This window comes from Cyanistes caeruleus, chromosome 3 (assembly GCF_971803275.1).
Source record: "Cyanistes caeruleus chromosome 3, bCyaCae1.hap1.1, whole genome shotgun sequence".
Taxonomy (NCBI): Eukaryota; Metazoa; Chordata; class Aves; order Passeriformes; family Paridae; genus Cyanistes; species Cyanistes caeruleus.
The window spans coordinates 105,160,607-105,183,934 of NC_141703.1; the positions used below are offsets into that span (position 1 = coordinate 105,160,607).

General features: G+C 37.7%; 1 protein-coding gene across 28 annotated transcripts in view; it reads left to right on the top strand.

The window, feature by feature from the left end:
- ROBO2 (roundabout guidance receptor 2) overlaps positions 1-23,328 on the top strand; it is a 1,015,778-nt gene that overhangs the window by 930,659 nt on the left and 61,791 nt on the right. For all 28 annotated transcript variants that reach the window (XM_086883509.1, XM_086883528.1, XM_086883511.1 and 25 more), the window contains 5 exons: positions 337-503; positions 4,280-4,401; positions 10,882-11,113; positions 16,799-16,923; positions 19,725-19,896. In XM_086883509.1, coding sequence (XP_086739635.1) covers positions 337-503; positions 4,280-4,401; positions 10,882-11,113; positions 16,799-16,923; positions 19,725-19,896 — 818 coding nt within the window. The remainder of the gene's footprint in view (positions 1-336; positions 504-4,279; positions 4,402-10,881; positions 11,114-16,798; positions 16,924-19,724; positions 19,897-23,328) is intronic.

Consider the following 23,328-nt stretch of genomic DNA (forward strand, 5'->3'; position numbering starts at 1 on the left):
TTTCAAGAGAACTTTCCTTTCTAAGGCTTTTGTTCAAGAGTAGCCTGTTTATCATTCAAATTTACTTTACAGCTTTCTCCACTTTCCTTTTGCAGGTATTTTAGAGAAATAGCAAAAATTTTTACTTTTATTGGAAAGAGAAATACTTTTGACAGCTGCATTATGATTTTTTAGCCTGTCTCAATGAACTAACGGAAACAAATATTTTTAATTTTATCCTGCTTTTAATACTTTTTGCTGCCCTTAGAGTCGATCCAGCGTTACGAAATAGGTCCTTTCACATCTTTTTTTTTCTCTTGTCTTAGTTTATAATCTTCCACTCTGTTCTGGTTGCAGTCAGTCTGTGAGCAACAGCTGGCAGACGGTGGCCAACCACGTGAAGAGCACCCTGTACACTGTGAGAGGCCTGCGCCCCAACACCATCTACCTGTTCATGGTCAGAGCCATCAACTCCCAGGGCCTGAGCGACCCCAGCCCCATGTCAGACCCTGTCCGAACCCAAGGTAAGGGGCAGTTTCCAGGCTGCTGGGCTTGAGCTAAAACAGAGAGAAGGAACTGTGGGCTGACCGATAGGCCAGTCCGGCCGCTTGGCTTTAGCACACTCGCTGAAGGAATCACGACTTGAGCTTAACCAATGAGGCTGAAAGGAGCCCAGGTTTGCTGCACCAGTCTGGAGCTTAGGAGAGAAAGGTTAAGTCCTTAATCCTTTGTACAGTGTCGACCTTTTGGTTTGCAGTTCACTTAGACTCGATTTGCCCCTAGCTTCTATTGAAAGCAATGTGAGTTACCCAAGCACTCTGAACACCCTCCTCTCTGTATCCTTCCTCTCTGTGTCTTCTTCCTCTCCATTAGCAGGGATACTGTGATAGCAAGTGTTTATAACAGGCAAGACACTGTGTTTAGAATTAGTTTTAATCAAAAGAAATGCACAGCACGTGTTGATTAATCTGAGCCAACATTTAGGCAGAAAATTAAGGCATCTGCATGCTAAGAATATATAGAAGTTTTTCTGAGAAAGGTATGGGTATTCTATTTATATAACTTAATTTCTGATTTCTTTGTATTAATCCATTGCATAAACCAAGAGAGAAGGCTGAAGTGATATCCCTCATTTGTAGGGTGGTGATAGGATTGGTAGCTGTGATCCTGCTTCTCTACTGAATCAGCTACTGAAGTCTGTTCACTTCACATCGAGTTCTAACTGAATATAAGTGCTACAAATTTCCCTTCACATCAGGATTTTGGTTTTTTTTTGTTTTGACCAGACATTGCTTGAGTACTTTATTCAAGAGTGTAGTTCTATGTTAAACATGTAATACAGAAATTTATAATTCTTTGGAATCATGATTTTTCAAATCCAAAGTAATAGCTCCTGTCACAGTTAATCTATAATTAAGTCCTCTGTCTCTGTTTATTGTTATTCAGAGACTTCTATCTATGAAGATCTGAAGGTGCCCATGGAGAGCACATCCCAAATCAGTCTCCAGCATGTGCGTTTTAAGTTGTTTGGGTCCTTTGCTGGATGGGAAGAGATAGACAAGAGTAGGGTGGTATTTCTTTATCAGACAACCATCCAGCTTCCCTCATCCCAGCCTAGTCCTGAATAAATCTGTCTGAATACTTATACCCTCAAAATAGTAATTATGTCTGGAAGAGGAAAACCAGAGCTGCCTTCTCAAAACCTGGAGGAGTGAGTTGTGCAGGGATTTCAAGGCCTGACTATCCATGGAGTATCACAAGTTTCCTTCTTTCTTATTTTCCCATTATTATAGGGTGACTCATGATTTCCTTGAAACAGCCTTTTAGTCTGCATAACTTATCACCTAGCTAAAAAAAAAAAACAACTTTGTTTGGCATTTGAGTGTCAAGTATAGACTTTTTATCTGACATACTGACAAGCAATTTGATTTCAGTAAAAACATGTCCTTTAATTAGCTACAGCATGTGTTGCAGCTTCCATTTCCAGAAGCTGTTTAGCAGTCAAGCACACTGAGACATGTACAGGATTTATAGCTTCTTTGCAAGCCTGCAGTTTAATAGAATTAAATCATAAAATCAATTGAAAATTAACATAATGTTTTGATGTGATTTCTAATTATGCCTGAATTCAATTCAGGCTCACAGAAGAAGCTGACACACAGTGGAAAGCCTATTCACAGTGGCCATGGAGAAATAACAAAGCAGCTATAGCAGTGCTATATTATAATAATTTGCAACAGGTGTCTGTGCTAGCTTTAATAGCTGAACATTTAATGTCCTAGTATTCAGTATAGCAAATACAAATAATAAGATTTCATGTAAATTTTCACCAGTGAACTTCAAGTAGATTAATTAGGTACTTTCAAAAGGTTTATCTTATACGACTTATGTGAAATTAGGACAGAGAAATCAGTAACTACTCCAATGAAGGAGTTGATTTCTTTCTGGATTATTAGTAGATGAAACCATATACTAAAAAAACTCTTCCAAAAAATTATATATATTCCTACCCCTGAAATCTAAATAATAACAAATGATAGTATATTCACTGAAAGCTGATAAAAGAGGTGTTAGAGAAAATATCTAACCAATTTAATTGTGATCAGGATTTAGCTTCTTGCAGCAGTTTTGTTTGAGTCATGATTCTATTATTCCAATACTTAATCATACCCTTAGAGATAGAGCAGCTGCTTTTCCACCAGGAGCCTCCCAGACATGTGTAAGTGACATTTCACTGGGAGCATCGCACATGTTTTCAAGTGTACATACCAAAAAACTGAATTCCACGTGTACATCTTGGCATTCACTTTTTACTGTTATCAGTCCATGTTATGCTGTTACTTCTGGACATATGTGCCATTAAAATGATGGAATGCTGTTCATACAAACTACTTTGTGGAAATGTCTTTTCCTCAGAGGGAATACACAGGTACTTTGTTGGCTGGATACCACAGCATAAGTTAACCTAAAATGTAGCTATGGATAACTCTAGGTTTATTTTTGTACCAAGAATCATAGCTTTTTGTGGATAGATGCATAAATGATCATCCTCTAGACCAGTCTGAGTCGCAGTTTTATTTTACAATATCTCTGTTTCTTGACTGCTTTGAATAAATGTAATTTGCAAGATGACCACCTTCACTGACACTCATGTTTGGATTATATTCCCTTTGGAAATCCATGGAACCATTTCATTTTGGATATCAATAGAGGCCTGTGGCAATATTGTTTATTGGTGACTCAACCATAACAATATGGAATTATGAATGTGAATTATTGAACATTAAAAACTTTCAATATCTGGAGATATATGATTAATGTTATATTTGAAGGTTTCATTCTTAAGAAAACTATTATTTCTTTTAAATAGCATTTAGAAGATAAAAAGAAATCATATGATTCCTATTCCCATATCTAAGTCCATCAGAAAGGGAAGAAACTCTTATGTATATATATTTTTCACAAGGACATGATGTTGATCCTAAAAATGAGGAACTGTCTTTGACTATTGAATCCTAAGGGAAGATCAAGCAGAATTCAGAGATGCCTAGACAGGCATGACCATAATTTATCAGTCCTGTTTTGAATATCTCTATAATCAGATTTTGACTAGAAGAAACAATTCCCCCACACACTTTGAAGGGCACATAATCTTGAAAAGAAAATTTTTGTGGTAGATTGTTTTTGTTGGCCTTTTACTAGATGAGAATTAGTTTGGCTTCCTAAATTAAATCTTTTTATTTTCATGTTTGCACTAGATTTCATTAGCTATGTCTGTTAAGGGAAAATGTGCTTTGCAGGGGAAAATGCTATTTTTAGTATTTGGTTTCTTGTGTGCATGGCATGTGGGCAGAGGAAGCTTAGTGGAAGTTTGGAAACATATAATGACTTAATGTCATGTGTGCTCTAGCAAAATAAAAAAAACACTGTTCATTTTCTTCAATTATGCTAACCAATTTGGTTCCAGACATCTGTGCAGCATTATTATTATCTGAATACTTTGGAACTAGTGAGCATTGCATCTCTCTCATTCTTTACCAGAGCTGAGAAAACTTTGCTATTTTGTCAGAATACTCCTTTAAACATATTAATATTTCATGATTTCCTAAGTGGCTAGAGGTGGATGGTTTGTTTGCATTATTTGATATTTGTTTGTGTTTCAACCTTAGTGTTGTATGCTTTTTTTAAACAGTGCTATAAAAGATGTTCAAGTCAGGCCATTAGGCTACTCAGCAAATTTTATTGATGCCATATATAGCTCTACTCATTAATGTGATGCTTTCATATGTGTGCCTGGCAGATATCAGCCCCCCAGCACAAGGTGTGGATCACAGGCAAGTCCAGAAAGAGCTGGGAGATGTCATTGTACGGCTGCATAATCCTGTTGTGCTGACACCCACGACAGTGCAAGTCACCTGGACGGTAAAGCTTCTGCTGTTGTTACCCTAACAGTACTTTCAGTCTGCTTATTTTGCCTATTTATTATCTAGAAAAGATTCCAAAGAAATGTGAGTGCTCTGACAATCTAACATACAGCAGTGTGTGTGTGTATGTATATGGTCATTTTCTTTTCAGGTCAGGCAGGTTCAATATCTTCAGTCTTCTGCTTGAAGCAAGTTAGCTGTCTGACTAGGAAAAAGTTATAAAAATGTGTATGCTCAAAGGATAATTGATCTGTGGATTCATTATGCTGCATGTCAAAAAATAATCAAAGTGAAATATCAACAAGAAATTGCTGTATGAAAAAGTACTTTCTGCTTCAAGTCTTAGTGACCTCTGACAATACCCTATTATTTAGTGACCCAGAAATCAAAAATATCTCTCCTACAGAGCACTTGCAGTGAAGTCAGAAGCATGTGGTGCTAGTGCCTGACACACTGTGTATCATCTGGTTTTGCAGCACAAGCCTTACCCACAATGAGTGGCTATCCTTTCATTAGAGAACACCAGAGTTTTTTGGGCAGTGCTTAACATTTCTATTTGAGGGGTCAAACTACTGGGTAGAATTTCTAATATAGTGTTTGGCTTTCAAATTGCTCTGTTTCCCTTCCTGAGCCTTGATGGAAAGGATTTGTAAGAGTAGGAGAGAATTCCCAGGGCTCTGCACACCAGAAAAGAGTGCTGTGCTCTTGGGGCATCTGCCCAGAGGAAGAAGAACCACGAGTGGAAGAGAGAGAAAAACTGCCCTGCACAACATCAAAACAGTTGTATTCTATAGGATGAATTCTGCTAAGAGGGCATTCACAATACTCAGGGATTTTCTTCTACATGTCATGTTGCAAAGAGCTTAATGTGTGCAGGGGATTACACAAGAGGAGATAAGAAGTGTGATGATAGATTGTGTATTATAAGGATTACTGTTGTTTCTGCACAACTCAGCCATTATTACGGAGGCTTATGCACCATCCTTGTTCTGACAGATTTCAGTGGTCAGGGTACAGATTAGAATAAATAGAGAAACCCACAAATTTGTCTTTCATGGAAGATTATTTAGAGCATATGTCACTGCATTTTGCCATCAATGATGTCAACATGCAGCTGGGCTTTCTTAAAATGCTGAACGTTTCAGCAACAATTCCTCCAGAACAAGCTGACTAACCTTTGTGGCAAACCCTTTTGCCCAAGCAGATGGATCAATAGTAGAAACTTGGGATGTTAGCAGAGAGTAATTGTAAACCTGGATCACATCCATGTGGTGCTCCTTCAAGTCCTCTTTTGGGTGTGACTTCTATCAGAAACACAGATTCATAGGCTGGGCCTTGCTTTAGCATGTAGTACAAAAGGAAGCTCCAATATAAACAGAATTCAGTTTTATAGCGTGTAACCAATGTAATTATATTTTAAGTATTTGTATTATATTATATAATATTATATATATATTAATTTTATATATATGTGTGTGTATGTATATGCATTTGTGCATGCATGTGTGTGTGCTATATATATTCCTCTAAAAGAATTTCCTGGTGCCCCTACTGAACAATGAGTGAAGAAATGGTACTGTAAAGACAAATTGTTGAAAAAGCTATGGATACCAGCTCACTGGGAAGATCCCTCTAAGCAGTGACCCTGTGCCACCTGACAAGCACAGAGACCTCTGTAGAGGCATTTTGGAATTGCCCAGGGGAAGAAAGACACAAAGAAGGATCTCTGAAGCAGCTAATTGGAAACTATCCAGCAACCAGAACAAAACCAATTAATTAACCATAGTCTCTAGGAAAAAAACCCACTCTATCCAGAGAATAAAGTCCACACTATTAACATAAAATGGATAGATAGTGTAGCTATCATACAAAAGGACAGAAGTGCCATGAGAGTCATAAGTCCCTTTGTGTTGGCTTTATGCAGTTCAAAGGGTGAATGCCAAGGAATGTCCTTGGTTACTGACATTCTGGCATCCTGACTCACAGCAAATTAACACCACTTTTCTTCTACCCTTTATGAGATTGTTTTGGTTTTGCTTTCTCTTTATTTTTTTTCTAATTTGAGTTTAAATTTTTGGAAATCTTTTCCTGTGGCTGTGTTGCAATTTTAAAATATGCACATACATATGCACACATACTTTAAAAAGAAGGTCAGGTTTACAATGTCAGTGTTAAAAAATAAGAAGAGGAATGTCAAAAGTTTGGTTTTTATTGCCACTTAAATTTATTCCTCTTGTGTATAGATATTAAAATATAGCTGTAATTATCTGGTCACATAGAGGATCTCTTCTTCATGGAGCTATTAAACATTTCTTTTTATCTTCTTTATTCTCTGTGTGGTGCCAGGTCTTATTAAATTCATACCATTGAAACCTTGCATTGAATAAAAAATTATTATTTTGTCTCACATGCTTGCTTATCTGTCATGCTCTCAACTAACATTTGTGTGCTTCTCAAATAATACTGAATTTAACATCACAATGATAAAAATGTGTCATTATCCTAACTTTACACATAGAGAGGTGAGGTGCAGAGATAGTTATTGCTGATGAGACTTGTGGAGACAGATATGCCCACTGTTATCAAACGGCTAATTTTAAGCCCTGGACATGATTTATTTTTACTTTCATTAAAACATTTCATATTGCAAGAGCATATTCTGTTCTCCAAGAGCTTTTTTAGCTGACCTCAACTCTGGGTCAGCACTTCTAGCCTCAGTGGGCATTAAACTGAAAGTTTCATTAGTGACCAAATATGAAATGTTCCCCGGCACTATAAAGAAGCCCTGTGGCACAAGCAGGAATAAAAAAATCAATTCTTCAACATGCCAAAATTATTGCTGCTTGGAAGGAAATCCTGACTGCCTTCTAGGAAGCTACCAGGCAGAAGGATCATTTATTTACCTCTGGTTTTTAATTTGATGTAGATTTTAAATGAATGTACTTCACTGGAAGCTTCAGGAGTCAAGTCCTTCAGACAGTCTTCCAGATTATCATCCCCATTTGCCTTGTTCCTGTAGGATACAGAAATGCTAGTGTAGTTTGAATTTCCAGAGACTCCTGTGAGCCCATGCTAGGGAGCTCAGCACAGCATGCAAGCTACTCTGCCCAGCTGGAGAATTGCAGTGAGAGCAGAGGATTTCTTAGGATATTTTTGGATAGAAATTTGCATGCTACATAGCATATTGCAAAATGTATTTAGGGTGAAGATTAGCAGGTTTGTCTGAAAGGAGCTTATATCTGCAGCATAAGCTGCATTATGAGTTTCTTGCCATCGTTTTAACAACCTAATAGCCATTGAACCAGTCTTGTATTCAGCTGTGGCATGTGCAGGGAAAATGAGCTTCCTCTTCTGCAGAAATGGCTTTGTAGGTGCCTCCTGCACCTTGGACTCATCGTGAGAGGGGGTGAGAAGGAGCACACAGGACCAAATCTGCTTGTAGATCTCATTAGGCCAGTGCTGATCACCACCTACCCAGGAACTGCTCTCTCCTGCCTTTTAGAGAAGCATCTGCATGTTCTGCCATGTCCTTTGAGAGAGCAAATGTGTGGGGCTTTTTTTGCATCTGTTGCAGATCTTTTGAGTTGATATCACGGACTAGAAATATTCTCTTATCCCAGAGAATATATAACAGAGAATTCCTGCAATTGCTGAAATAATGCTGTGTAATTTGTGTAAGGAAGTAGCAACCATTTACATTCTTTATCCTTTCATCAAGCCAGAGTGCATGTTTCTGCAGCTCTGCCTATGTGTGAATGGGTGCCAAACTTGGAGCTGCATAGCTGAATAAATGTCTTTAATGCTAAGCATATAAGGATATTTTTAGTAATCTGCTCATGGCTTGACACATCATTACCCCAGAAATGGAGAAAATTGTGAAGTCACAGTCACTTTGTATTATATTTGGGCAACTGTAGATAGACATACACACGTGTGCACATGTGCATGTGTGTATATGTGAAATACACCTGTCCTACCCCTCACAAATATTTTCTGTTAATCCATGTAATTATCCAAGGGTAATCTTTTTATTAGTTTGAAAACTCTGAACAAAGCAAAAAAATCCACCTTTCTCTGTAGGTGTCCTCTGAGTAGTTTCCCAAAATTCTGACCTTACAGAAAGCCCTGTTCATTCAGACTAGCTTTAATTGGGTATGAGGGACAGCTTCATATCCTCTCCTTGATACTCAGTGTGACTGAATGTTTATAGAAAACATTAAAAATGCTCTTAATATTTTCTTTTGTCAGTACCCTCCCAGATTCTGAATGATGAAATCCCTGTCAATAATCTGATATTTGGGCACATCATTCTGCCCTGCTGTAATCAAGCTACTAATTGAAAGCTGTGTGAAACTCAAGTGAGCCCCAAATCAAGCTAGTTGATAGCACCTGTAAATGTGACAGCCTTGTGGTACTACTGCATTCTGCTTTCATATTCCTTCTATTGTTTAGTCTTTCAAGTGAAGATCTTAGAAGTCTTGGAAGAAAATTTGTATGGAAGCAGATACAAAATTTGAGGGACTGAAAATTTGGATTTTTTTATATTATCTTGAGGTCCCACTCTTCACAGTGATTTGGGGGCTAGGTTTGTGTTTGTACCATTCAGTACAAAACTGTGTTGTAACAACACAATGCTGCTGTTCAATCAAGTCAATTCTGAATTTTCAGTTTTCTCCACTAGGCAGCAGTCAGTAGAGCTTAAAAATAGAGCAAAGACAAAATGGAAAGTTCTAACAAAGTTATGCCATCTTTCAGTGTGGCTTCTAACTCAGAAGTAAAACAAGAATCAAAATCAATGTTTGATTATTAAATATCATAAGCTTGTATTGTAATTTAGGTTTACAATCTGTGTTACAAAGTGGATGAAAGCATTATTTTTGCTGAATTTTGTAGTAAACGTGAGGTTCATAAAGTCTTTATATCCATAAAACATTTAGTTAATCAAAGTCAAACATGGATAAAAACAGTTTACTCTGATTTACAGACTCCCTTCATCTGGAAACAGCTGCTTAATGTTCTTCTTAAAAACACAGCTTGATTCTTTCGGTATTAACAAGCTATTATTGTGAGTTATATCCCTCTTTCAGTGCATAAATTCAGTTAAAGTGAATGCAGAGAAGTTTATAAAATGCAGGCTTAATGTTGTTGTAACATATGTTGCAAGGTTTTTAACAGTGACAGTTTTGATGAAAGACATTTCTGCCTTGCTTTCATAAATAAAGCTTTCTTCTTGCTTGCCTTGCTTTTTAATGTCTAAGAATCTGTGTCCCCTCTGAATGCCTCAATAAGAGTAACAAGATTATAGGAGGAGCATAATGGACCATGGTTTGTGTTTGCAGCCTTTAATTCATTTATTCTTAAGAGAAGTCAAACAAATGTTTCTCTAATTCTGGAATATCTTTGAGCAGGCAAATTGACAAGAACATAAGAAATATTCTACTTGTTGAGTCTTAGTTATAACACAGAATTACCAAACAGCCAGCTGTATAGTCTTGTTATTTGTGCTACACTTTCCTTGCTCCTGATTTAGCAGCTACAGAAGCAGCTGGGTTTGGTTTACTTTTAGCAATTAGATCAGTTTTGGTTTTTTGGGTTGTTGTTTTTTTTTTTCCCCAAGAAAAATTTGTACAAGAATCATAATGACTTGTTTTTCAGGTATTTTTTTGGAAGATAAATAGATGCACGCAACCTCTCCTAGATAAAATACATATAAAGGTTTTCTTCAAATAAAAATCCTATTTATAGGATAAAATTGTTAAACTTCCATGGTGCAATCTTGAATTCTGCTTGCCTAGCAACAAATAAAACATAAACCAAAACCAACATTCCATCTCCATCTGATGGCCTGAGAGCATCACAGCCCCAGGATGCAAAGGGGCTGCTCAGGCTGTGAACAGAAGAAACAGCATATGTCTTTGGAAATTGTTTTTTCTGCATCTGTCTTATGTTTATTTTAATTTGCTGTGCATTTCATGAGCTGTGAGCCAAGTAATGGACTAATTGTAAGCATGCAGGCTATCTTCAAAGACTTGCCCTTTTCTGAAAAGAATTTGTTTTTCTTTTCTTCTCCTGTTTCGGCACATCAGTAGCCAAGATGTGCTTAGTAAGTTTACATGCAGCAAGCCTTATGCCAAAGTTTGCTTTTCATGATTTATTGCAGGGGTGGGGGCCTTGTTTTATGATTTAAGGTGGTATTTGTCATGATACATAGAGCTGAAGGAAGCAAAACAGAAAGAAATATTCTGCAACCAGTAATGTGAGACAAATGCTCCTTCTAGACAATTAATCAACAGTGATTTACAAGAAGGTAGTTAGATTATTAAATTCAGCATCATAACTGTGAATTTTCTCTTTTTGATGAGAGCAAAATTTTTCTAGGCAACTGTTTTGTTTTCTTTTTACACAATGGGGTTTTTTTTGTTGCTTTTTTTGTTTATTTGAATATGTTTACTGATGTATTGTTTATTGTCATTTCTAGGTGGACCGGCAGTCCCAGTTTATCCAGGGCTACCGGGTCCTGTATCGCCAAACCTCCGGCCTGCCTGCTCCAGCTGTGTGGCAGAACCTGGAGGTCAAAGTCCCCACCGAGCGCAGCGCCGTCCTCGTCAGCCTGAAAAAGGGGGTCACTTACGAGATTAAGGTCCGCCCTTACTTCAATGAGTTCCAAGGGATGGACAGTGAATCCAAGTCTGCTCGTACCACAGAGGAAGGTTGGTAAAAGGGGCAGGAAAGCAAAGAGATTTCATAGCTGACTCTGGAGGTTATTCTGTGTGTGCATGCGTTCATCTCTTTCTTCCACGTGATTTCTGTTTGTTACACACCAAGGTGACATTAAAATTTGACATAATATTCAGCTTTGTGCTGTAAATATCCCCTGAGAAAGCACTGTACTGGTCTTATATTCTATAGCTGATACATCCTTCTAAGGTACAGGTGGCTTTTGGTCTTCCAAAAAGTGTGCACTGCAGCCCTTCTTTTGTAACCACTGCTGCTGCAATAAAAGACTTTGGTCTGCACTTTGAAAATAAAATAAATGCAAGCTCTCACAAATGAGTGTTTGATACTAAGCACATCTTTCTGAATGGGTAATAATGTAGATGAGCAGTTGGCTGGGAAACGAGGAGTAGTGAAGGACATATATTTAACTAGTCTGGAGAAACTCCAGTCTCAAGGGCACACCACTTCACAGTTTCTGTTAGCTCAGTGTTCATAAAACTGCCCTGTTCCGTGCTGCACAGGATTCCCCTGAGCACCTTTCAAGCCTCACTGAAACAGTCAGGATTCAGAGTGAACAGTTTATACTTCTGAAATGCTCGAGCTTTTATATCCATAGCATATAGCCTCATATATAGCTGTGCTAAAGCATGTGCACTCCAGGGCTGCTGGGTTTTTTTGTTGAAAAGTAAAGACACTGGGGTGAGATGTCAGTAATTTTAATCACTTGCTTTTAGAAAACCACCATTTTTTTACCTATCTAATGCAGTCTTTGCATGGAGAATCTCTCCTGTAAAAGTAGGATGGTCCTAACAGTAAAGGTTCATCTTCTCTCTGTGTCACTGATTTTTTTTTAATTTTATTTTTTTTTAAGCAAGAAAAAGAAATATTGGTGAAGTTTTAAAATGTTCATATGGTTTCAATGGGTTTTGAGTGCACTCTTTCTTTCCTACTGAAAGTGCATCTTAATCATTTACAGTAGTCTCCTGAGGTTTAATTTAGTGCTGATTGCCAAGTACTCTTTAATTCTAGAACAGACTTGCTTATTACTCACTTTCCTCTTTGATTTGTTATGATTATTACCCAACATGTAAGTAAAACTGAAGATAACTCAGTTGCACTTTGCATTTCATGGAGGAGGAAATTCAGTGTCCTGCAACATGTAGAAGAGTGTGCAGGAAGGCAGTTTTCAAGTGGAATTTGGAATTTGGGATTTTATGGTCCCCAGATTTTTGTTCAAACTATAAAACCTAAATGAGTTATGAAGAATATGTTTGCAGCACTCTGAACAAAGTTTTTTTTTTTTTTAATAAAAAAGAAAATTTTAAAAAGATTTCTACAGGTGAATTTTCTTCTCTGGGATTAAAATGTGGGATTTTGTCCTCTCACTAGCATATTTTCCTCTAGTCAAATTTCAGCTGTTTTTTGGTGTTTATTTAGTTAATCTAACTGCCTCTTCCTAAAGGTAAAATAAGAACTAGAGAAAAAAAAGGTCTTATACCTCCTGTCTATTTCTATTAAATACTTGAGGAATGACATTCTCGTTTATAAGCCTTAGCTCCCAGCAGAGCCTGTCAGGTAATTTCCTACCTTAAAGGACACTTTGTTCATGTGGAATAGCTTTCCACATAGTGAAGATTTAAAAAAATATTCCTGCCTGGAGATATGTATAAGTCACAGCCTAGGATCTGCTTTGTAGATTAATATAACCTTAAAAGAGTCTGTTTACAAGTATCTCCTCTCAAAACAAATATTGTAATATTATCACCAGAAAAATGTCAGCTCCTGTAAAAAATTCTTCCTCTTCCTTGGGTGATAAAATTAGGTACTTCCATGAGAAAATTAAGACATTCAGTAGATGCAGTTCTACAGATATTTCCTTTAATTCCTCATATTATCTTTGTAGTTATATTGGTGTTCATGTATTTCAAAAATAGTATCAACTAAGTGTCTAATGACGGTGGTTTGCTCCTCTTCCACTGAAGGGAGATGACAGTCTATTTAAGTCTGTGTTGACTGTGATTCCATTTCGAAAATGAGCTTTTTTTAGCCTTGACTTTTAAAAAATGTCAGCAATACTAATTTTAGAAAATAATTTGCAAAAGTGATACGAGTGTTGGAAGTTTTTTTGCAACATCAAAGCAAATATCCCTGGTAAAGGCAAAGTACAACCAAAAGGTAGTGGCAAATTTCTGCTGGATTGGATTTTACATGCAATGTTACTTCTGAGGCCTACCTTTAAAAATCAATTTTGCTGCAGTTAGACTTTTCCTCTAGATCAGACATTTGTCACAGTTCAGTATCCATCCATCTCCTGCCTCTTTGGCCTTGTGAAAGTAACAAATGGAATTCTGTTTGGCTGCGTCTGGAAAAGATGAGCAGCGATTTGGGTTCTTTCATATCTGTAAGAAGAAGCTGAGCACTGGAATAATTGACCTGTCAAGAAGCAGGCAAGGTGTTCTCCACAAGCCAGCAGCAAGGGAAATGAGAAAAGGGTTTTAAAAATGTTATTTTTCAATGTGATCTATTTAATAACTGCAGTAGTGTCAGACAAGTGGCTTAATTTATATCACAGTGCCAGCTTACAGAGTGATATTATCAGAGAGAGGAAGCTGAACTGCTACATAGAAACATGTGTACATGCCTACAGTGGGAGCTAAATCAAAGATTTTATTTTATAATTTTCACTATTTCTTTCATACTTTCTCTAGAGACAGATGATTTTTATTTTATTTTATTTTATTTTTAGTTGCATCCACTGTTAAATCTCCTTTGGAATAACATTGTGGAGTAGTACTTGACCTGCATCTTGTTTGTCACCACAAAAATATGACAGGAAGGGAGGTCTCCTTAGCTTTTATCAGCTGCTTTTGTCAGTTTCTCCTCACCTTAGAGCAGTGCCTAAAATGATATTTCCACAGCTGCATTCATTATCTGCAATTTTAATTTTGCTTCAAATTCATCCTATGTCCTCAAAAAACCTCAAAAAACACTAACACACATTGGTAGAATATTAACTAGAATGTTCATGCAGTTTAAATGAAAAAAACAAATGAATACAGTATGGTTTTAAAAAAAAATTTAGAGTATGGTATTTATTTTACATTTCTTTTGCATTCACACTTCCTTCTCCCCCCCAGGTATGTGCATATAAGACATATTTCTGAATGCCTTTTTTGTTTCAGTAATGAAAGTAAATATATTTGAGCAAGTTGTTCCATTGTACTTAAAACCAAAAATGAGTTGTGCAGTGTTAAGCTTTGCCATTTTTATGATTATTATTTTCACATAAAATATTCTAATTAATATCACACACGTACGTTTATTCACAGTTCTGTTGTTACTGAATAACTTGAAGACTTTTAAAATGCTAATTTTTTTAACTGTGTGGCAAATTATTTCACTTGCCATAAAATATACAATACATCTATTTATTTCACCAATTTTAAGCTTTGCACGATTGCAAGGAGTAGCCCAAGGCCATTTTCCCATGCTTCATTCAAGCTGGCTAAGAGTCAAATTTCCCACAATACAGCTCCATTTCTCCCCTCCAGTTCACTGTTTCTCTGCATCAAGCAAGGTCACAAGGACTCTACTAAGCACTATTAGCTCTGCAGCTGAACCTGCATCTGAAAATGCAGTTGTCGAAATGTGAAGCCTCCCAGGACTGTAATATGTGTTTCATTTTTCATCTAAAATATTTTTTTTTTTCCTGCTGTAGTCTTGTATGGTTCCTTGTCCTCACCTCTGATACCCGAGTTTGAAGTTGTGTGATCCTTGCAGCAGAGCACTCCAAGTTTTCAGGGTTATCAGGATAAAGATTTGAGCTCTTCTCCATGAGCCTGTGCCAGGTCAAGTGCTGAGGAGCTTCTGACGTGGGAGCACAGCCAGCCTCAAAGAGGCTGTGGAGAACAATAGGAATATCTGAATTGACTCAGGAGACTCAAACACTCCTGATATCTGTAGCTGTGTTTATTTGTGTTAAACCTGCCAGACCTCAATACAAAGATGCCAGGGGCTCTTGGCTTTTCTGGGAAGCATGGTCCAAGGATAGGCATGGGCTCAGGGGTATCTGTAAAGGATAAGATTAGAGTTATATTGCCATAAAGTTTAGCAGTGAAGAAGTCACTCTGACCAGGGGTCTGGAGTCAGGGAGCCTTGACATATGATTGAAATGCCCCAAAGCACATTGTCATCGAGGCTTGAATTTGGGGCAGGAGAGTGATAAATATTTTAGGTTCTGATATGATGTCTATTATAAGTTTTCAAAATCAGCTTTCATATTTCATATGAAATGTTTTAAGATCAGATTAAAAGCAATGAAAAATATGTGGAAGACAAATTCCAGAAGTATTTATTAAACACAAAGACACCTCTCTAGAACAGAAGGTGTCCAAGCAATAGAACAGGCTCCTGTGAACTGGAAAATTGTCCTGGAGAGGTATCACTCTATGCTTGCTGTATTAGTTCACACTTTTCTGGCCTCTTTCTATTAGTTTTGCTCAAGACTGGCTAGATGGACTGGGAGAGATGGAATAAATAAATTCTAGGACCAGTTCCAAGCAGCTGCTATCCATCAGCTTTTCCCCCCAGGGACTATACCTTAATATAATACAGTCGACCTCGGTGGCCTAGCTCACCACCGTGGTGGAGTTTCAGCACTTGCCTGGCAGCAAGGGAAGGATGAGGGGGGGCTGCAAGAAGTTTCAGGTGGCTGAGCAGGGCCATATTGACATTCCTTTGCCATGGCAGCCACAGCCATGCTGAGGGAGCCCAGTATGGATGCAGCAGATGCTCACAGAGGAGACTTTTCCATAGCAGAGCTCCTGCACCACTTCCCAGGCAGCGTGTCCTGAGCCAACAGAAGCACCCTGCTGCTGGTGTAGCTGCAAGAGGGGCTTTGCCAGCAGAGCTCTGGTCACTAATAACTATGATTTTCTTTCATTTTTCCACGCTTCTAGACAACATGCAGGGCTGGCAAGCAGTTGTCTTGTAGAATTGGCCTTAGTGTGCAGTGACCAGCCAAACAGCTGTGAATGGTTGAACTGAGCAGGACTCTGAAGAGAATGCAATTTACCTAGGGGCAGAAAAGGACATAAGTATATATGTGACCTAACTGAGCACCTGCTCTATTCACTGGTATTTGATGTAAAGCCATGAACATTTTAACCCTTTTCCAGTTCAGAGTTGCAAGTTCTATGTTTAAACCCGGTATTGTCTTCCTGGAGAGCAAACAAAAAGGGACATTAAATGCTGGCTGCTCACATCATTATTAGATCATGTAAAAATAGAAGAACCAAAACAGTTTTCAGGCCAGGTGAAGCAGCCACACATGTGACTTATTTGATATATCCATAGTTATTCATGCATATTATGGAAAACAAGGGCAAACACGAGAACAATACCAGTGCAAGCTTAAGAATTGCCAAATATAAATAAATGAGGAGTGATTTGTATTGATTCTCCACTGCCACAAATTCCACATTGTCATTCAGCCCTATGCTTCTCTTCAGAGGGGCATTTTTCAACATTGTCAGTGTCTGACAAGTGCACATCCCTAGGCCTGCAGAGAGTGAGAGTTTTCTATACTTTCTGCTTGCTCTTGCACTGCTTCAGCAAAATCCGTGCCCTAGCAAACGAATTAATGCCTTGCTTCTGTTTGCTCCCTCTCCTTGGTGTAGCCCCAAGTGCTCCTCCTCAGTCTGTCACTGTCCTGACAGTTGGAAATCACAACAGCACAAGCATCAGCATCTCCTGGGATCCTCCCCCTCCAGACCACCAAAATGGAGTCATCCAGGAGTACAAGGTACGCACCATGTCTGATGGGAGGGTTTAGGGAAACAGCCTGCTTGAATTACAGAACAGTACCACTGTTTATGGATTTACATTCTCACAGCATTTACAGTTGCCCATATAATTATATGGAGAAAGAGGACTGACTGCTTATGGATTTCTTTACTACTATTATTATTATTGTTATTATTACTATTATTATTGCTATTATTACTATTATTACTATTATTATTACTATTGTCACTACTATACTGTTATATTAAGAAGCAAAAACACCATGAGATTGATATGAAAGGAGCTGTAATTTCTAGCCAGTTTGCAGTTCTTATCTTTCTAGCTTTTCCCTGCTGTGGAACAAGAGGAGTGGGTATTTTTGGAAAGGGGCTTCTGTACTCTAAGGACAGGCAGTGAAGTCCCTCTCTTGGAATGCCTTCAATCTGGCAGCAAAGCTGGCAGGAAAGTTGCTTCTTATTTCCTCTGCAAAAATGCTAATCCTAACACTTCCAGGTCAAAGTCAAGGACTGTGACTTTGGGATAATTCAAGACTTTTTCCAAGTACTATCACTGTCAAGTTTCACAATTTAAAGTGCCAGGTTGCTTGCTCTGAGAAACAGGTTGAACACAAGCAGTATATCCAAAGTTTGCTGCATGAAAATTGCTTGCGTTGGTTGTATTTTCTTCCTTTATGTTACTATGATGGCTCAAAATATCCACTCCTTATACATTAAATGTTGTTGTAGCCTGTAATTTCATACTAAGATCACTTTTGCACAAGGATATTTTCCCAACATTTAGAAAAAATGCACTCTGTTATGCAGGTGGAGAAAATAATTGGGTGAGGTTCAGCCTTGTCACAGCATGGAGCTCAGTTTGGTAAATTAACCTTACTGTGGCTTGCTTATGTACACCAAGTGTGAAATGTTTAATTGAAATGGATCAGGGCAGCTTTCTTGACAGTCCCACAAAGGGTGGAAGTGGTGACTGCAGCTTATTTCACATAAAAAGATTTTTTTTTTCCCCCTTTTGTGTCATGAGGGAACACAGCACGAAGAAGGGAGAAAGTGCTTGGTTTCTAAATCAGATAGTGGCTCAACTTATTCCAGCTTTTCACTTGGTCAGGGGGATGCAGTAAATGCTCACAATGTTTATGTTTAGCATAGCAATTCTTTTGTTTTCCTTTTAGTCAATATCAAGATTTATTAATCCCAGTATTTTATTGATCTATTTTTCATATGAATTAATAATTATCCTTTGGCTTAATTAATCTTGATCCTGACTCAAGTACAAGTCAATATAAACCATCCAGGGCTTATAGGGAAATGAGTAAAGCACACTCCTAAACCACTAAACATGTAGATATGAAGCAAGTGGGCTGATGGCTCATGAAAGCCATGTTCCAGGTGAGTGCTCAGCCTCTGGGCTGTGTATAAAACCAGCTGGAGTCACTACCTATTACAGCCCTCCTGTGTTAGGTTAGGTGGCTGCCTCAGTAGTGAACTGGCTACAGTGAATGGTGCAGAGAGTCTAATATTTACCTGAGTATAAAATAATTGTTGAAATTCCACAGTGCATTTTCTAGCAAATTGGAAATAGATCTGTTGATTCCAATTCAAGCATCGGAATGCCTGTAAATTCATTCATGAATTAAATGCTTTTAAGTAGGGACATCTCACAGCTGTTGTAACCTAAGACCAGGACAGACAAGGAGTGAAGGAATGAATGCAATTGTTACTCACCTTAATGCATTCTGGCTGGCAAATAGGATCACTTTAGGTTTAGGAAAACAAGAGAATTTTTTTCCTTTTCAAATCTTTCTCAGCACTTCACAGAAGAAAGAGCTAAAGTGTGGTAAAACACTGAACAGGGTCAAAAGTAAGTGCAAAGATATTATTGCTGTTGTTTAGATGCATTAGTTTCTCCCTGATAGTGGTTCCACCAATAGTGTTTTCTTCTGCTGTTATTTTTATGTTCGTGTACATGTGATATATTTATGCATTGATTTTCCTGTGTGGTGGTAAAAGCTTTCTTTAGTAATACAGGAGCAAGATTTGCAGATAGCCTTAACTGAAGAAACATGCCTAGAAGTTAGTTCTGAAACCTCTTTGGAGAATCCTATAAAAAAATGCAAGAGGGAGACATGACATTCTGAACTCATAGACTGTTCTCATCACAAAATGCCAGTTGTGATTTTAGGGTGGATTTTCTGTTTAAGTAGGTAATATTTAAGCGGGAAACTGATGTCTGGATTCCTAAACAATGTAAATAATCACAGAGGCAGCAGTAAATGTGAGCCTGTGTTTATTCAGAAATTCCAAATATGCCTCTTGCGCATGAAAGGAAGTTGAAATGAATTTTGAAAATTGTTTGTTCTTTAGTGCTTTAAGAAGTGTTCCAACGTGTGGTCATATATTTGGTATCCTTTTGCTGTTCAGCAGGAAATTTAGAAGGAAAAATTGTTGGTTTTTTTAACAAATAGTTTGATAAATAAGATTCTGATTAATGAATAACACCTCTTTTCTATTTGGATGATCTGATCTGTGCTTCTAAGAAGTATAAGCACAGAATTTTCACTCCATGGAGAGCCAGAGTCCAGAAAGGTATTTGCAAGCAGTCTTTGCAGCAGGCTTGGTCCTGTGCTAGTCTGGGATACCTTGCTGAGCTAAATCATCCCAATTTCAGCTATCCTGGACAGTAAGACTGTCAAGAAGTCCCAAATAAGTGACTGCCATGAAATACCTTGATATGTCATATCTATGCGCGATTGTGTGAGTGTGAAGAATTTTATCTATTTTAACACATCAACTTTTGTCCCAGATCTGGTGCCTAGGTAATGAGACTCGATTTCATATCAACAAAACAGTAGATGCAGCCATTCGGTCTGTAGTAATAGGTGGCCTATATCCAGGTATCCAGTACCGTGTGGAAGTTGCTGCAAGCACCAGTGCAGGTGTGGGAGTAAAAAGTGACCCACAACCCATAATAATTGGTAAGTTATTGTCTGTTCTGTTGTTCTGCTTTGCCTGTTTGTTGTTGTTTGTTTTTTTTTTTCTCTCAGAAATGCTTTCATACATCACATCTAGAAGCATAAAAATTTGTGGAGCAAAAGACAAGATTTGACTAGAGCTGGTTAGTTAGCTTTTTCATCCCCCTGCCTGATGATGGCTTGCTCTTCTCTTCCTGCAAAGTTCTTGCAAACAAAGGGAAGCATGTTCCCAAGACATATGAGAAAATGCAGATTGCCTAATGAAACTGATTTAATGTTTTTGTTTGGTTTTTTTTAAATGCATTTACCACTTCTGCAGGTTGGTAGATGTGTGGAACAAGCAGCCCAAGCTCCCTTTTCCCTCTGTTAAGATGGCTGGAATATTGCCTTACTCATTCCACTGGTGCCTAAGGCAGTATTTAACATTGTTTTCTGAATGTCTAAAGTCAGTGTTTCTCACGTAATCCAAGGACACAAGCCTCCTCTGTCAAAGAAATAGTGATCTCTAGACCAATTAGAGAGCAAAGGTAGCATTATCATCCCAGCCTTTGAAATAATTGTTTCTTGATAGTAGTCTCCATGTAGAACTAATTTCCTGACCTGAGGGAAACACAGGTTTTGTTTCTTTTGAAATTTTCCCTGAGTATAAATATAAAGGTAGTAACAATATGGAAGATTAGAAGAAATTATGTTTAACAAACTTGAAATGAGCTGTGCAAAGCAGCACCTCAGGAATTTTGTTGCCATTTTTCTATGTGATCTAACTTGGTTATTACTTAAAGGGACTTTTGTTTGTTTGTTTATTTGGGGAACTTCTGTTGTTACTAAGTATTTTCTTTCTAGAAAATGTTGTCAGTACACTGTCCCAAACATGGACTAGTCTATTATGTGCAGACCCGTAGAAAAGACTGTCCCATAAGCATTGCTTAAATGTTTATTAATATTCAAGTTCCTCATTCATCAAAACAGAAGCTAGGATACTTCAGCTGTGAAGTCTCACAGGAGACAGAAATACAAGAGTGGCAGTGAAGGTAGCACTTGGTTTAGATAAGGGAGCCACAGAAACACTAAAGATCGAAAAAAGATATGTAGAAGTGAAAACAAAAAATTGAAATTTGAAAATGCAAGAAACCCAGGACTTTTTTTTTTTATTATTTCATTAAGGGGTCCATCTAACTAGGCATGAAATATACTGCACTTATTCCAGCAAAGGACAATAAGTGTGTTGCATTTTAAGTACCTGGGTAACCTTGTGCTGCTTATTGTGCTGTGAGTTCTACTTGCACCAAAAGTCTTTTCTGGATGATTCCCAGAGTTTTTAGTGGCACTTATTTGTTCCTTAAATGATCCCACAATTTCTGCTTCAACAAGTTTGTCTGGTGACATCTTTGCACATTTGAGAGTCATTTGCATGGAAAGTAATGGAAAGTAGTTTCTGTTTTGGTTATGTTTCTGTTTTCATTTCTGTTTCTCTTTTGGGAGCCTGAAGCTGGATGTGTTTATTACATATATGGTTTGTATCTCCCTTTTCTTTAGGCCCAATTTTGCTATTGATTATGAATTGCTAGCAGTTATTTCTCAGACTATGTTTGCTTGATAAATGTAAGACTGTTCAAGTGATACCATTTCTGAAAAACTTGAGCTGGCACCATTCAACATTTGAATGGGAATCAGAATCATAAAATATGAAAATTATTTTTGAAGTAAATTTAAAGAAACCTAGTTACATGGATTTAAAATTAGCTAGTGAGCAAACCTCAAAACATCATAATGAATGGGAAAGCATTATTGGGTTATTATAATACAGTTCTATATTGTCTGGTGCTTATCTATACCATTTAACAACTGGCAAACAGAATGAACAGCTCTAGAAATGCTGAATTATGGTAAGAACAGGTCAATGGTGCAGGAGAGCTAAGCTGTGTTTCTAAGCAGTAAAAATTTTAATAGTCATGAGATACAGTGTGCAGAAAGAGATGTTATTTTTAAATACAGGATTCATTCTTCCAAAAGATGTTTCAGGGTGTTTTTTTCTGAAAATAACTAGTTTTCATGGTGGATAATCAACTACTGGCCTCCCAGAGTAATTTTAGATAACAGACCTGTGACAATCCAGAAAGCAAAAACAGGAGAATAGGAACTAGTAGGAAGTATATTATTCCTTTAGTTAGAAATTGTCTTACTGTTACAGGAATCTTGAAGCAGGAGGTTGAAAAATTTTATGGAAAACTCAAAGAGAATCAAGTATAAAACTTTTATGATCATTAATGATATGCTAAAAAACACTCACTTGGAAAACCAGAAGTAAAATTTGAGATAAGGGCAGCGCTGGTTAATGCTGTAGCTATTCTTTCTCTTCATCAGTTGGCCTGGTCCCTCTTACATTCCATCATTGGCATAATAATATGAGGAACAGCTGCAAACTTTCACAGTAATAGGTACAATCGAATCTGATGTGTCTAATTAATTTTTGGTCCGACAAATTAGTTTTGTTCTTCATTACTCTCCAATGGGAGGAAGACATTATATTTCATTATGTTTTTGTCTTCAGGAACAATGGAGCGTTACAGGTCGCACACTTCCCTTGTCTGTGTTCTAATTAGTTGAACTGACAGCATTGTTACAGAACCACCTGCAGTGTATGAAATAATACACTGGTACCTTGGATGACATATTTATTTCTTCTGCTTAAATATTATATAAAGAAGTACAAGACTAATGCTGTTTGTTTCCCCAACCCCCAACAATTATATTAATTTTATCAAAAGTCAGTGGGTAACATTCATCTGTCTCCATTTATTTTTCCATCATCTAATTCACAAAGCATATGTTATTTTGACATTTAAATGAATTATTACTTTTGCAGTTGTAATTGCTAGGCACAGAAGGGTGAGAACAAACAGCCAGACTGCAAACTTTAGAAGGTAATTTGGAGACAGATACTATGTTCCCCTAGAAGACAGGCAGAGCATACAGTCACTGAAATACAGAGCATACAGGCTCGTGACAATTTGCTCTCACATCCTCCATTCTCAAAAGACTGTTTTCTGGTCTTAGAGAAGACAGGATTCTCAGATGTTTTTGGGGGCTTTAGTGAAAAGAACTCATTCTTGAATCCAGGAGCATCCACTCCCAAAGCTTGTGTCTCCAAAACACTTCCCTGCCTGCTCTTCTCCTTGGTTGCACAACTGTGTGTCTGAAGCAGTGCCAAAACTACCTGTTTCCTCACTGTCCCACTGCTTTGGCCTCTCCTCCAAAGGGCACAGAAATTAACTGCAAGTTAATGGTGATTAGAGCAACTCCAACTCCTATGCTGATTTCTACTAGAAAATTGATTTTGTGTCTGGAAGAGCATGCCATAGAGAGTCCCTCTCTATTTGTTTTACTGTCAGCCCTTCCTCTTTCAGCACTGGGGTGCACCTATGGATTGGTTCC